The 16,109-nt window shown below is 41.8% G+C and overlaps 1 protein-coding gene across 2 annotated transcripts in view; it reads left to right on the top strand.

The window, feature by feature from the left end:
- The window catches only part of HECW1 (HECT, C2 and WW domain containing E3 ubiquitin protein ligase 1), a 413,177-nt gene that overhangs the window by 156,685 nt on the left and 240,383 nt on the right, over positions 1 to 16,109 (top strand). For both annotated transcript variants that reach the window (XM_012646903.1, XM_012646902.1), the window contains one exon: positions 3,488 to 3,812. In XM_012646903.1, coding sequence (XP_012502357.1) covers positions 3,488 to 3,812 — 325 coding nt within the window. The remainder of the gene's footprint in view (positions 1 to 3,487; positions 3,813 to 16,109) is intronic.

Below are 16,109 nucleotides of genomic sequence, written 5' to 3'. Positions count from 1 at the left end.
TGAGGTGATAGAGGTGTTAACTAATTCGATTGTGGTAATCATTTTACAAAATGTGTGTATATCAATCATCACATTGTACGCCTTAAAAATCATTCAATTTCTATTTGTCAATTATACCTCAGTAAAGCTGGGACATTAAAAATAAAATGAAGCAACTGTTGTGAGTCTTTAACAAAAACACCTGTTGACATGATGGAATAGAGTTTCATTACGTAACTTTTTGTTCCTATCTTTATCTTCTCTCTCTGTACCGTCTACTACTAAATTATCATGTTTTGGTATTTTATCTGTTTTTATAAGCCATCTTAAACCCTTTCTGGAACAAGAAGGGATATCATTGCATAAAATAAATGCTATGAATTAAAGTTTTGAGAGCCTTTTTGTGCCAAAAATTCTGCCAGACACAGGGGATAGAAAAAGGAGAAAACCTCACAGCATGGGAGTGAACGTGGACAGGTCAACTAGCGAGAATGCCACAAGAACCCTTGCAGGGGATGGGATTCCTGGGGCTCGCGGGGCAGAAAGTCCCACTGTCTTGGGAACGGGAAGGAGGCGAGGAGAGCTTTCAGCAGAGCTGGTGTTGGAGCATAATTGTGAAGCTTAAGTACCGGTCCTGCCTACAAGTCTGAATGAGGAGGATGTGTGGGAAGACAGGGTGGGTGGGTGAGTGTGGTCGTCAAGGCACCGCTTTGAGGCTGCCCCGCTTATTCCAGGCAAATGTCATCATTCCAATCTAGCAATTTTTGACAAATGTCCTCTTTGACTCATGTTTCCTTCTATACCTCTGTTGTCACCATGTGGACAGTGATCACTGGTGTAATTAACAGTTTCAGGAGAGTTGCCTGGTTTCCAGGCAATTTTGGTAAAAATACAACAGCAGAATTGTTTTCTTCAACAAACGAGGAACACGCTATAATCTTTTTGGAGCCCCGATCGAAACCACATGGATAAAAATCTTTCTCTCGGGCTCCTCAACATTAATGCAAAATTATCCTGCTCGATCACAAACCTTACAAATATTATAAGCAGCCCCTCCACCAAAAGTTGGCATTTGAAACACCTTTACAAATACGCTAGACTGTTTAACACTTGCAATTTCAATTTTGTAAGAAAACCTGGAGGGTGTCTTGAATTTAATGTATGCATTTAAGCGTGAGGACTCTGGGATGACATGAAGGATATCTGGTCAGTGACTGAGCCTGGCTGACTGCCCAGGCCCTAGGTTTCAGTGAGGCTTCCTTCCTAAAGCAATATCAGTAGTATTTTAGTAGTATATTTTTATTTATTGAGCACTTATCATACTAAGAACTTGATGTGCACTGTCTCCTTAAATTCTGATGACAACCCATTTACAAAAAAGGAAACTGAGGTCCAGAAAGAGTAAGTTGTCCAGGAACAGGTGCATGGTTGGTAAGCTGGTAGGTGCTGCACCTGCTTTGATCATGGTTTGGTCTAACTCATATATTGACTATTTCATTTAATTCCAAGTAATTTTTAATCTGTATAATACTATAAAATGTTACTAGTCCATTTAAAGTATGTGTGAACTTGAGAAACTTTATGCTCTGGCAGCAGCCTTTCTGTTCGAGAGATTTTACAAAGGTCTCTGGCCAGGGCCTCCCAGAGGATTGTCAGTTTACTGAGATCCTCCCTGAACTGCCCAGGATAGCTGCAGGGACCTGAGATGGGTGGGTGGCTCATGCCTCCCTCGGCTTCAGTGCTTTGCCTGTCTTCCTGGGAGGAGAGCTGGTTTCCAGGCAACACGATGGTCCATCTATTTTCATACTGTTGTAGTGAAGAGCATTTTTGAAAAAATGGGAAATATAGCCCCAATAGTATGATAAGATGCTTTTTGGAGTCTGGCTTTTCTGCCTATAGTAATTCTACGGCTACCACCAGTAGGGCCGGAGGAATTCCTAACAAGAGACACAAATAATGAATGAAAAGACCTGACCCATGGCCATTAAGGATTGAGACTCAGAATGCCAATACTGTGTGCTTAATCAGGTTAATGATAGACTTTTTACAATGCCCTGGTCTTGGAGGATAGAAAAAGTGCAGGCCTAAATCACTGCTAAATAGACATATAATTTAAAGAGTAGACTGTTGCTGGGATCTGGTCCTCATGGCTGGTAAACAAAAGTCAATTACTTGCATTTGATTGATTTGCGTAAGTTACAGTCCCTAGGATCTAAACTGCATGATTCAATACTTTTTTAGGTCTTAATTTTCTCTTCTTGAAAGCTAGTTGTAGAACAGCATGTGCTTTAATAGCTGGGAACCCCCAAAATGTCCATTTAAATCCCAATTTTCAGCCAGGCACAGTGGTTCACGCCTATAATCCCAACTACTCTGGAGGCCAAGGCCAGAGGATCGCTTGAGACCAGGAGTTCTAGACCAACCTGAGCAACTTGGCAAGACCCCATCTCTACAAAAAATTTTTTAAAAAAAATTAGCCAGGCATAGTGGTTCACGCCGGTAGTCTCAGCTACTCGGGAAGCTGAGACAGGAGGATTGCTTGAGCCTAGGAGTTAGAGGCTGCAGTGAGCTATGATCATGCCACTGTACTCCAGCCTGGGCAACAGAGCAAAAAATAAATAAATAAATAAATAAATAAATAAATCTCAATTTTAGTGATGAAGACAGAATCACCCTTGCTTGTTTCAAAAATGAATCGCTATGAGTTCTATGTGATGCCTTCCCTCCTGTGTTTTCAAAGTTATCTGTACCCAAAACAAGTTATTGGTAAGCATTCTCTCAGCTCATTTTAAGTGCTCAAGGTTGTAAACAATAAAAAAACTCATGTTTTTCCTCATCATATGCAATGTCTTCTACGATAACATTGGCTTCAAGGGAGACGCAGTCCTCCGAGATTGGATTTTATTGAAAATTGTGTTGTTAGATTACTAGGATGTCTGAAATCCTTAACAGAAATTCCAGACGGTCTGGAGTCATTCAGTACAGCGCAGCGCAAGGGCTGTACGTGGAGGAGGAGTGCCCACTCCCCCAGCAGGAACCACCTCTAATCCTGGAGTGTGTGTAGGGACCTGAATGCTGCATGGATCACTACATTTAACGAGGATCATTTGCCCTAAAGAAGGATAAAATCAGAGCCAATCTAATTGATGTCAGAGCCCTCAAGCAATGGCACTTTGTTTGGGGGCAGTCACATCGTCAGGGCCATTCTACACTTGCCAGTCTTTCTGGTATCCAGTAGGTTAGAGGCAGCCGGGAGAGGCAGAGACTCCAGCAGAGCATGGAGACGCAGGGCACCTTGGTGCGCTCGTATTTTTGTTCTTGCCGTCCCTGCGTGAAGAGCAGAGCTGCAGCCTTTGGCACAAGAAAGATGCTCTACGTTGTGTTTCAAATCGGCCCAGCAGGGCAGCTCACTCACAGTTCGTTTCCGCAGCACATCTTTTGTTTCGTGTGAAGACAGTGGCTGAGCTGCCGCACGTCCTGACCCCGATCACTCTCTTTGCTCCCACAGAATCTGTACCAGAACAGGTTTCTAGGCCTGGCCGCCATGGCGTCTCCATCTAGAAACTCCCAGAGCCGACGCCGGTGCAAGGAGCCACTCCGCTACAGCTACAACCCCGACCAGTTCCACAACATGGACATCAGGGGTGGCCCCCACGATGGCGTCACCATTCCCCGCTCCACCAGCGACACCGACCTGGTCACCTCAGACAGCCGCTCCACACTCATGGTCAGCAGCTCCTACTACTCCATAGGACATTCACAGGACCTGGTGATCCACTGGGACATAAAGGAGGAGGTGGATGCTGGCGACTGGATTGGCATGTACCTCATTGGTGAGTAGAATGTCACCTTCAGCCCTGCCTGCCTGGGCCATTGACTTAGCCAGACCCACTGACAGTTTGCTGCAGAAATAACGGTCTTATGAATATGGTTTAGACATTCAATGAGTATATTATTCATAATTCACATTTACATATGCCTTAATATTTTCATAAACGCTATAATATAATTAAAATGCACAATGAACTGTGTTGTACACCAGATTCTAACACACCGAAGACCACCATGCATGACCTTGTTTTTCTGCATAACAGACAATAAGGCCTCTCTTGCTATCTCTTTCCAATGGAAGAAAATCATGAGATAGCAGGATAAGGTGTGGTTAAACAGATGTTTTCAACTACAGAAGCTCTTCTATAGTACTTATGAATAAGTTAATAGCAAATGCCTGTTTTTAAATCCAGGTGTTTAGAAGGCCAAAGTAACTCTATATACTCAACCAGTGTACATACATCTATGTGGAGGTGATTTCACTTTTGTTTCTTTACCAGTTCTCTCAAGATTCTTACTGTTTTGTATTGAAAAAACATGCTGGGATTACACATACAGTCATGGTGCTGGAGAAAGTTGACTTGCTTTGTTTTAGGTAGAGCTTTATTACAAATTTTGAAAGTTCCAAAGCTGACAACTTCTTAGAAGAATTTTTCGGCGCAAACAAACCAAATCAATGCAAATAAATTGGATGCCAAGGCAACAATTTTTATAAAGGTTTTACTGTTCTGATTGATTGGTTTTGAAAATAAATCTTACAAATTTGAAATTGTGAAAATAAATTTACATGAAAAATATATTTCATCTATTTTATGTGATAGAATCAGGTGTGATGGAAATTAACTTGAAAGCCAAGGTGTAATTGCTGGGGAGCCACAGAAGTCAACAGACTCAACAGCAGGTACAGCTGAGGCTAGGCCTTCTGCCTTCAGTCCGTGAAGTGCAGTTTTATGTCCATTTGGACGCAAAACACCAGATTTAACACCCTCGATATCACAGGAAATAATGGATTGTCATGAGTAGTTTACAGCCTGTACCATTTGCTCTCAGGGAAATATTTTGGGTCTCTTAAAGATTTTGCCATCAGCTTGGTTAGTGTATTTACAATACACACATTATTGTAGAGATGAAGAAATGTAATTTTTGAAATTTTTATGCAGTCGTGACTAGCTGAATCAGATTTCCAAACAGCTAAAAATTTCATTTGTTTTTAAAAAATAGTTGTTGAATAAAAGCAGAGACCACTGATCTTGAACAGAGATTGCAAAATAACAGCCCACCATGCATATTTTGTTTAGTCCACATTGTTTTGTTTTAAATCTGATTAATTATCAACATTTAAAAATGTAGAGATTTCATGTTGTAGTCCAACTGTTAGGGACAAGTGTATGTGGGCAGCATTAACCACAGGAAAAGAGGAGGGGGGCAAAAATGAGGAGGCCAGTGAGCATTTAGAACCTAACCACAACAGCAGGAACTTGCGTTAGGGACTTTTCCTGGCCAGAAGCATGCGCAGAAACTAGGAGCTCATGTCCAAAGGTGACTTTTTCCCCATTAACATACATTAGCGTAGTAAAAACCGCACCAACTAGCGCCATGACAGTTTACAAATGCATGACAACCCTTGGAAGTTACTCTGTAAGGACAAAATTGAGGAGGGCCATTAGCTCTAAGAACTCTCCACCCTTGTCCCAGGACAGTAATGAATATTCCACCCACCATTTAGTATATCGTCAGGCACAGACATAAAAGTAGAAATGTAGTAAGACCGAGCGTCTTCTCCACTCGCGGAGATAGACCCGTTTGCCCTCAGGAAATGTACTTTTGCTTTCTATTCTATGCTGACAAGCTGAAATAAAAACTGCTTGTGTGGAAATGCTAGCGACTGTAATCTCTCCATCACACCAGCTCAGCTTGTGATTCTTCCAAGCCAAGAGCCAAAGAACCAGGACAACACCCTCTAAAAATCAACCCTGACACAACTTTCTAGCTGCTTTCACAAAAGCCCCCACTTTGACAGCCAGAGTCCAAAGCACCACGAGGCTGTCATCAGCTGGGATGAGGTATCTCTTGCCCCTGCAGACTGGCCTGCAACCCTCAGTGTGGCCACAGCCCCCTTCCACGCACCCGACTGTACTTAGGAATGTGTCTTGTTTAGCACCTGAGGCAAGTAGGCTTTTGGCTCCACATCCAGTTTTTTTTTTTTTCTGCATTTTATGGGGGTACAAATGTTTAGGTTACATTGCCCTTGCCCCGCACCCCCCCGTCAGAGCTCCAAGCATGTCCATCCCTGAGATGGTGCACATCGCACTCCTTATGTTTGTATATAGCCATCCCCTCCTCTCCCCTCCCATCTGCCCGATGCCCAATAAATGTTATTCCTATATGTGCATTTAGGTGTTGATCAGTGAAACCAATTTGCTGTTGAGTACATGTGGTGCTTATTTTTCCATTCTTAAGATACTTCACTTAGTAGAATGGGTTCCAGCTCTATCCAGGATAATACAAGAAGTGCTATATCACCATTGTTTCTTATAGCTGAATAGTACTCCATGGTATACATATACAACATTTTATTAATCCACTCACGTATTGATGGGCACGTGGGTTATTTCCACATCTTTGCAATTGTGAATTGTGCCGCTATAAACATTTGAGTGCAGGTGTCTTTTTTATGGAATGTATTTTGTTCTTTGGGGTAGATGCCCAGTAATGGGATTGCTGGATCAAATGGTAGATTTACTTGTATCTCTTTAAGGTATCTCCATATTGATTTCCACAGAGGTTGCACTAGTTTGTAGTCCCACCAGCAGTGTCTGAGTGTTCCTATCTCTCTGCATCCACACCAACATTTATTGTTTTGTGACTTTTTGATAAAGGCCATTCTCACTGGAGATAAGTGATATCTCACTGTGGTTTTGATTTGCATTTCCCCGATGATTAGAGTTGTTGAGCATTTTGTCATATGTTTCTTAGCCATTATTCTGTCTTCTTTTGAAAAGTTTCTGTTCATGTCCTTTGCCCACTTTTTGATAGGGTTTTTTGATTTTTTTCTTGCTGATTTTCCTGAGTTCCAAATAGATTCTGGTTATCAGTCCTTTATCGGATGTGTAGCATGCAAAAATTTTCTCCCATTCCGTAGGTTGTCTGTTTGCTCTCGTGACAGTTTCTTTGGCAGAAGCTTTTTAATTTGATCAGGTCCCATTTAAATATTTTGGTTGTTGCTGTGATTGCCTTTGGGGTCTTCCTCATAAATTCTTTGCCTAGACCAATGTCTAGAAGAGTATTTCCAATGTTTTCCTCTAGAATTCTAATAGTTTCACACCCTAGGTTTAAATCTGTTACCCAGCATGAGGTGATTTTTGTGAGAGGTGAAAGGTGTGGATCCTGATTCAGTCTTCTACATGTGGCTATTCAGTTTTCCCAGCACCATTTATTGAATAAGGATTCTTTTCCCCAGTGTATGTTTTTTTCTGCTTTATCAAAGATTAGATGGCTATATGAGGATGATTTTATATCTAGGTTCTCAGTTCTGTTCCACTGGTCAATGTCCCTGTTCTTGTGCCAGTACCAAGCTGTTATCATTACTATAGCCTTGTAGTATAGTTTGAAGTCCTGTAGTTTGATACCTCCCATTTTGTTTTTATTGCCTAGGATAGTTTTTAGTCTACTCTTTGTGGGGGCACCTTCCTGCAGCTGGTGAGTGTTGATGTCATCCCTTGAGTTAGGGACCAACTGGAAGAGAAGCATGTTTGGGGAAAAGATAATGAGCTCAGTGTGGAACCCACTAAGCGTGGGACACCCAAGGGACCTGGATCCACAGTGAACGAGTGGCTGGTTCTGAAGCTTGGCCAGAGATCCAGGCTAGGATTGTAGATCTGAGGTGATTGGCACCCTGGGAGTGCAGAAGGTCACTCATGTACTGTGTGTAGAGAGAGCGCACCAGGAAGTCACTGTCAGAGAGAGGAGCAGAGGAGGAGCTCACATACAAGGTGGAGGAGGTGTTGAAGAGGCAGGACAACTAGGAGACCACACTGGAGAGGGAAGAGAAGAGGGGGGTAGAAGAAGGAAGGGGCGGTCAGCCGTATCGAGTATCACGAAACTCTGTGAATGAATAAGACCTGATGTTAGCATGACATTTCGACTGAGACAAAAGTAACCACAACTCATCATCTTAGAATCTTAATTTGACAGTTTGTTATTCCCATTGTAGCTACACATATATAACTGTGAAGTTATTTAATGCAAAATGCCAACACTTGCAACAGCATAGCATTTCAAAAATAATTTCCAAATCCAAAATTATCTGTGAATCTTAAAAGTTCATAATTTGTAAATCCTTAGTAACTTATCTCTCAGATTTGCAGTGCCTTGCCAAAGATCAAATCAGAGATCTAGGCCTAGAAATTTAGAGGCAGCGATTTCATCTAACCTGTCATTTCACAAATGAGGAGATGCTGATTCAATGGCTCCCACAGCCACACAGCTGCCTACCCTGGCGGAGGACTCCTGGGGTGCTGACCACAGGAACATCTCAGCACCCTGGTGCAATCTCAGGTATGGGCCACTCCACATCAGTGGGCCTGTCCAGTGGAGGCCAGGTTTGTGAGGCTTTTAGTAGAGTGTGACCTCTGGAGTTCTCCAGGCAAACATGACTTCTTCTGCCATAAGAGGGTGAAGACATCTGGATGTAGAGGGTGATTTGTGGCCCTGCTCAATGACACTGTCACCGAGCCACCATGGTGTTCTTACCCAGAACCATAGGGACCCAGTAGTGGGACATTGACATTAGCATTACCATTATTATAAAGTGAAATCGCAGGTGGTTGCTCTCAGGTACAGAGTGATTCATGGTGTGCTGGATGAGAGTGATCAATGTTTCCCTCTCTTGGTGGCACAGAATGGGGAAAGACCATGTGGTTTCAGTAACAGGTAGACCTAGTTTAGAATCGTACTCGGCCACTGGCCAGATGTGTGGCCTCAGCCAGGTACTGTCATCTGAGCTTCATGTTGTTGATCTCCAAAATGGAGAAAAAATGTTAACTTCCTTCTCAGGATCAGTGAGAGGAATTGATGAGGTATGTGAGTTTACTGCCTGGTGATCAGTACATCACTTCTTGATTTATCTTGTCAAGTAGCTTTAGTCTCTGGATGCATCGTGGCAAGTAACCTGATTCCCAGGCTTCATCCAGCCTAACCTGGGTCCTTAGATGTGTACTCAATTGTTTTAGTTGCACAATATAGACAAAGGCTTCTGCCCAAATCAGCAGGGATCTGGAGAGTTATTTTTAAACATGAGTAAAATGGGCAGAGGCTTATCATTTGGTCAAAAACAAATGCATAGAGATGGATTTGTTAGAAATCAGCATTTCCAGTAAATAATTTTACAATTATTGATTCAATAATGCCTGCTTGATTTTGAAAAATAAAATCTAATTGTTTATTGGTCCTATCCTTAAAGACTCGGCAATGCCCATGGCTTCCTCATGCTGAGGGAACAGCATTGTATAATTGGGTTAGGATACATAATTTGAGGAATACTATTGATACTTCTAATCATTAAATTGCTAAATTAATAAGAAAGTATGTGTGTATATATATGTATATATATATGTGTGTGTGTGTGTGTGTGTGTGTGTGTGTGTGTATATGTTTTTCACCTCTTCATTCCCCATTCCATTATTTTAAAAATATATCTAATATCTTTCAATATTTTTGTGGGTTAACAATTTTTAAAAATAGCCATTCCTTTGACTCTTTTGAAAGTAGCCACTATTAAAACTGCTTAAATATAAAATAAATATGCAAATAAAATCATGAAAATATAATTGAATAGATAAAGTAGGCATAATATGCTCATAAGTTACAAAACTAGCTTTCTTATTAATTTATCATTTTAAGAAATCCTATTCATTATTATTCTATGCTATACCATGTTATCCCAATACTATGCCAGAATTTGCCCAGTAATTTAAAACATAATGAAACTAGAGTACATTCATGCATTTAAAATTCAATATATCAAGACATGATAACTCAGAGAAAAATTAAAATTAAAAATTCTCTGAAATTACATCTTTGAAGTACTCTCATAGACTGGTGCCTGAGGACATATATTCTCTTCCATACCTCTGGATCGTACCACTTGTGTAAGGTTAGAGATTATGGTCTGTATCAAATCGATTCTTTGGAACTTTTTGATGTGACCTGTACCTGCTCAGGGGTGTGTGTGTGTGTGTGTGTGTGTGTATGTGTGTGTGTAGTACTGTGCTAACTGAAATGTGCCCATACTAAAACTGTGTCTTCACTTTGCACAGGTCCACAGCAACTGAGATAACAATGGTAATAGCACAGAACCCACAAAGTGAGGACAGAATTCTGATATGAACAAGTTTCAGTTAATACAGCACTGTACAAAGCAAGGATTGCCTTTCTCCCTACCTCAATCTGTGTGTGTGTGTGTGTGTGTGTGTGTGTGTGTGTGTGTAATTTATATAAGCATATATGTATATATAAACTTTAATCCTATTTATCATATTATTTATATGTTATATATTCTGATTTTTTTGTCTTTGTTCTTCCATTTTTTGGATGGAGTGTATTAAAAATATCTAGCAAAAAAATTATTTCCATGCTATCTTAGACAAGGTAGCCTGAAAAATAATTTTTAATTAATCTATACCTACCTTCACTTTTGTAGATTGTACATTTGTAGATGCTAATGCTGTTTCTTAGGTGCATAAATGTTTGTGATATTTATATCTTTTTCCTCTATGTTTTATTGCAGTTAATTGTTATAGATATGTCTGTGTCCCTTATGTTACTTTTTGCCTTGAATTCTATTTTTTTAACTATTAGAATTGCCAGTATCTGTTTTCTTCTGTTTCATATTTGCTTGATCTATCATTTTTCTTCCTTCCTTTATTTTCAGTCTTTCTCTATCCTTTTTTAATTCTGCTCTGGAAGTCTCTTTTAATTGGTTAAGATAGCATATTTACATTTATTATACTTACTGTTATATTAGGACTAATTTTTTCTTCCTTTCTTTATATTCTTTATTTAATGTGTTTTCTTTTGTTTCTCTTTTCTGCCTTCCACTGGATAGATCTGTTATAATCTCTTACTATTCTTATGATCATTGCTTTTAATCCTAGACCAGTGGTTCTCAACCAAGGGCAGTTTTGCACCCCCGCCTCCCGGAAACATTTGGTAATGTCCGAAGCCATTTTTGGTTGGCACATTGTAGGAGGTGCTACCGGCATCTACTGAACACAGAGAGGCCAAGGATGACACTAAACATTCTGCATTGCGCAGAAGAGCCTCATCATAACTAACAGTTACCTAGCCCAAGATATCAATACTGCTAAGGTTGAGAAACCCTAGACCATATTTATTTGTCACTGTTGATTTCTTAACCGTGTCAATATCTCTTCTTCCAATAGACCCATAGTTCAGCCAGCATGTTTTAACATTCTTTCGGTTTTCCAGGACTTTCTCATTTTCCAGACATGAGTTTCCTTTTAGGCTTTATATTCTTTAGCCTTTCTTGCATATTTTCTATCCTTTTTCTTGCTATCTTCTGGGAGTTTTCACCAGAGCTCAAGCAATACAGAGCAGTGATAGATGTAAGCACACTACTATATCCAGATGAGTAGCACTCAGGGGCTGCGTCCTACACACTAGATCCGTGGGAAGAGAGCTCTACGGTTGGATGAGGACGGAAAACCCTGCCTACGTTGTCTTAGAAACTCACAATTTATTTTAAAGGTTTGAGAAGCCTGGAGCAGAGCAACTTACTTTATTTACTTTAACCCAGCATTACCTACACTTTCTTGAGCAAGACACACTTTATTTCCCAATATTTGTTCCAGTTTGGGAAACCACACACTAGAAGTTATGGGAAATCATAAACTAAGTACAGAACTCAACTCCTGCTCTTAAAAAATATTTAATGTACAGAACCTTAAAATTTAATGTTTTAGGACAAAAGCTAAAATAGTCTTTCTGGCTAGATACCTGCACACAGAAACTTCTGGAACTACACCCACCAACTCTTGAAGAATGAAAGTTTTTCCTTTATATCATGCACCCTATTAGAATCTAGAAGAGCTGAAGTTATATTCCTTAGTTAAGATACAAACAGAATTTTTGTGTCCAAAGAAACAATGCGAAGGAAAAGCCACAGAGGAGGAGAAAGTGGCAGTGACTTTAAGGAGATCCTCTGTGACGTTATCCATGGAGCGCTTTCCTAGTACCAGAGAATGGAGCTTCTACATCATTGACTTAGTGATGTGGAAGGCAAGTAGATTTTGCCCAGATCTCCTGTCCCACTATTTAGTAAAGTTATAGTCCAGCCATAGCGGGAGAATCCTTGGAGATTTTTCCAAGATTTGGTTGTCAGAAGTAATGAGTTACTCTGAGAAATGAAAGCCACGTTCTATCTTTTCTGATGGGCTTAGGAAACCTGGGTAGGGGATTGATTCTCCTTTTTAATCAATTATGGGTTCCCTTGCCCATTCGGCTCTTAACAGCAATAGAATTTTTGTTGTCCACGCTCCTATTTTAGATGATGGTGTGGAAACTATAGCTACAGGTTTCATTTTGAAAACAAATCAAGAGAAAATAAATTTCTTGTTTCTTAGGCACATTTGTTTCTGTAAGCTTCATTAGGACTTTCTGATTAAAATTTTAATAACAGAATTCTACATCGAAAATCCTTTCTCGATTATAAACTATGGAGCAGGAGGTAGAAGTCTAAACACCAGAAGCATCCAGCAAATAGAGTCTTTTTTTGAGGAAGTTAATACATCTCTATGTGTTCTATACAAAATGTGTAATGACAAAATTTTAAATAGTACTGACGTAAGCTAATGTTTCAGGTTATTATTAATGGTTTTACACGTTAAATACCATAGGGCTTTGCAATAGGGAGCCCTATTCTGAGCCCAGATTCTAAACAGAAATAGCCACTTTCTATTAATAAATGTCTGACACTGTTCTAAGACCACTACCTGTATTAGCACATGTAATCCTGACAACAAAACGTTGAGACAGATACTAATACTATCCCCAATTTGTAATGAAGGATTAAATAAACTGCTGAAGATCATATAATAATGGTAGAGTAATGGTAGAGTAATGATAGAGTAATGTTTCTGCCTCCAGGGGGCTGTGAATACATTGCTCCCACAAAAAGGCTTCTGCGGTGACAGTGAAAGCAGAAGGAAGAGCCTCCAGGCGGAGAGCCGGGAGCAGCCCCTCTGCACTGTGGTGGAGAGCGTGGCTTGGCCCCCGCATCCGGGCCTGTCCTCGTGTCTTCTCCAGTGCCTTCTTCTAGTGTGGAGTCTGGACTGCTGAAAATGACATTTCCAGACCCCTGTGCAACTGTGCTCTGGACGCACATTTGGTCCCTTCATTTAGCTGCTCCCATGCAGGATTGGGAAGGGGGAAGTGTGGGGATCTTCCTGCTCTTTGGCCCATGGCTGCTATAAGCATGACCTTGAAAAATCAAGCTTTTCTACAACGATGGCCTAGTGTCCACTCTCTAGCTTCCTGGGTGTCAGCAGGCAGAGGGATGATGGTGGCAGTAACCTATCTGCTTGCCGCTGGCTGGTCACTCTCTTTGTGGGTGGAGAGGCAGCAGCTACAGCTGGACAGCCGCCTTCTGCTCTCTGGCTTGCAGCTACTGTACCAAGTTCTTGTTCTCAGCAGGTCCCAGGGAGACCTTTCTGAGTGAAGCAAAGGCAGCAGCCTTGTTGGGGACCAGGTAGGCAATGTTATTCTGGGGGCCTAGCCTAGAGTCTATTGGGAAATATTTCTCCAGTACTGACTTCTCTGCATTTAATCCCTTTCTGTGTAAAATATGCACACCGATTCTGTTTTTCTACAGCTGACCTGCTAATACTCTTGGATTCCTAAGCAAAAACCAGGGACCCTTCTAACAATTGGTGATAAGGGCCTTTGGGGAAGGGGTTGACCTCTCAGCACAGATGGTCCAGGCGAGAATACAGACTATTCTATTTTCTTGTGTGCTATTTGCTGTTTAGTGTTATTATTAGTGTGAAGGAAAGGGATACTTATCAGGACCAATAGCCAGTCCCTTAAAGTGTGTTGTGTTTAAAGTGTGCAGCAAAATATATCTTTTTCTCTTTAAAGTGTGTATTATTTTGCCATCATCATCAGCCTTTTCAGATTCTTCCTACCCCATCCCCATCCTTTTCTCATTTGTGCTCCTGTGGTTCCTTTTTACTTAACCCATTTTTACACTTTCTATATCCTAGTGAGACTATCTGTTTTCTTGAACAAATCCCCAAATATATCAGAAACTCCCTGAGAACACAGACCGTGTCTTGTTCACCAGTGTACCCCAGGGTTTAGCACGATGCCTGGAATGGAGCAGAGTACTCGATACACATCATCTAATGCGTGAATGAACACAGTCCTTCCAGGCGTTATTGCATGTGAATACCTGACCATGACTAGTAAAGTGAATATTCCAGAGATCAGAGTGGGTAAATTCAGGTAAATACCATCCCTTGGAGAACTGTTATAATGAGGCAAATTTCTACCTGGGTGTGAGACTCGTTATATCTGTACTAAAGACCCAGGGAGCTAGGAAAATATTATGCCTTTTTGCAGAAATGAAGCAATTACTTTAAAAGACGTATTGTGCAATCATCTTAGTAACCCAAACAGGGCTGTGAACACACACTGTGAATATAAAGACAGGCAAATTTTGCAAACAAGTGATTTTCCAAAGGATACAAACAGTTCTAGCCGTTAATGAAGCAGTCAGCTCTGCCAAGAAGGGGCAGCCGAAAATGTGCAATCCACGTAGCCAGTTACGGTGCATTTACCAGTGATCTTGTTTAATCCTCCCAGCAAGGTGGAGGTTATTATGGGCCCCACTTTGCAGATGGGGAGCCTGAGGCTATACAGGTAGCACCATCGGTAAATGGCATGAAAGGCCTCAAGATCTGGGTCCCTTGGCTTTAAGCTCAGTCATTTTTGCACTTCATCCCCACCTGTTTTCTCAGTCCCGATAGATGCGCCATGTGAACCGCAGGGCATCTTAGGAGCAAAAAGGGCAACCATGACCTGTTTCCCCATTTGCGGAGCCAGGGCTCTGGGCTGCCCTTAGGAGCCCTGGTCCAGGTTGTCCCTCCAGCCCCTGCAGTGGATTTGGACTCTCAAAATGTGGTTTTCCCCACAGCTTCAGGCCCACCTAGCTCAGATGACTTCCTGGTGAAGTGGAAACTGCAAGGGCCTCATAGAAGATCAGGGTAAAATTCATATCCCTATCTTCATCTGCACTGAAATTGTGGGGTCTGGAGCGAGGAGGTGGCAGGCAGCTTGGTCTTCTTGGATCTGTCCTCCCGAGAATGCTGCGTTCCTCGCTGGGCACTGGCTTTAGAGGACATCAGTGGGTTGCGACGTGATGAGCAGAGAAACAGCAGATCACTCTGGAGCTCCTCCCACAGCCCCCAAGCACATGCGCCCCCTTCCTGGGCCTAGGCCCCCCATGTCGGGCGCTCACCCGGCCTTCCACACACCCACCCTTGTTCTCCACCATGTGTCTCTACCCCTCCCTCGGAGCTCCCTGACTGCCCTGCCGGACTCCTTCATTGTCATGGTCTGTCACAGCACTCTGTTCTTTTCCTCCAGATCTCTTATCACAAGTTACAATCACACATTTATTTCTTTGCTTAGTGTTTAAAGTCTGTCTTCTAATTGCTTGTGAGCAGCAACCATGTTGGTTTTACTCAACACCATGGCCCCTGCACCGTCCCCAGTGTGTGGCAGATGGTTGGGTTTCAACTGTGGAATGGACACATGAATGCATGAGTGCATGGAGGGAGGGAGGGATAAGTCTATGGGTGAGTCCCACATACGGGGTGATTATGATGCCCAGGAGAAGAGATGGTGCGGGGTGGCACCTGTGAGAACTGGACACCAAATGGAAAGCATGACTGGACATTTTCTTTGTCTCAGCCTCAGTCTCAAATAGGGATCAGCTCATAAAAGCTTTAGGAGGAAGATTTTTACACTGAGATTTCACAGGTATAAGAGCTATTCAAAAGTGAAATGGGCCAGGCGCGGTGGCTCACGCCTGTAATCCTAGTACTCTGGGAGGCCGAGGTGGGCAGATTGTTTGAGCTCAGGAGTTCAAAACCAGCCTGAGCAAGAGCGAGACCCCGTCTCTACTAAAAATAGAAAGAAATTAATCGGACAACTAAAAATATATAGAAAAAATTAGCCGGGCATGGTGGCCCTGCCTGTAGTCCGAGCTACTCGGGAGG

The sequence above is a fragment of the Propithecus coquereli genome, unplaced genomic scaffold (genome assembly GCF_000956105.1).
Source record: "Propithecus coquereli isolate 6110/MARCELLA unplaced genomic scaffold, Pcoq_1.0 Scaffold252, whole genome shotgun sequence".
Lineage (NCBI taxonomy): Eukaryota > Metazoa > Chordata > Mammalia > Primates > Indriidae > Propithecus > Propithecus coquereli.
Note: the sequence above shows the minus strand (reverse complement) of the source record. Positions and strands in the feature narration are given on the sequence as shown.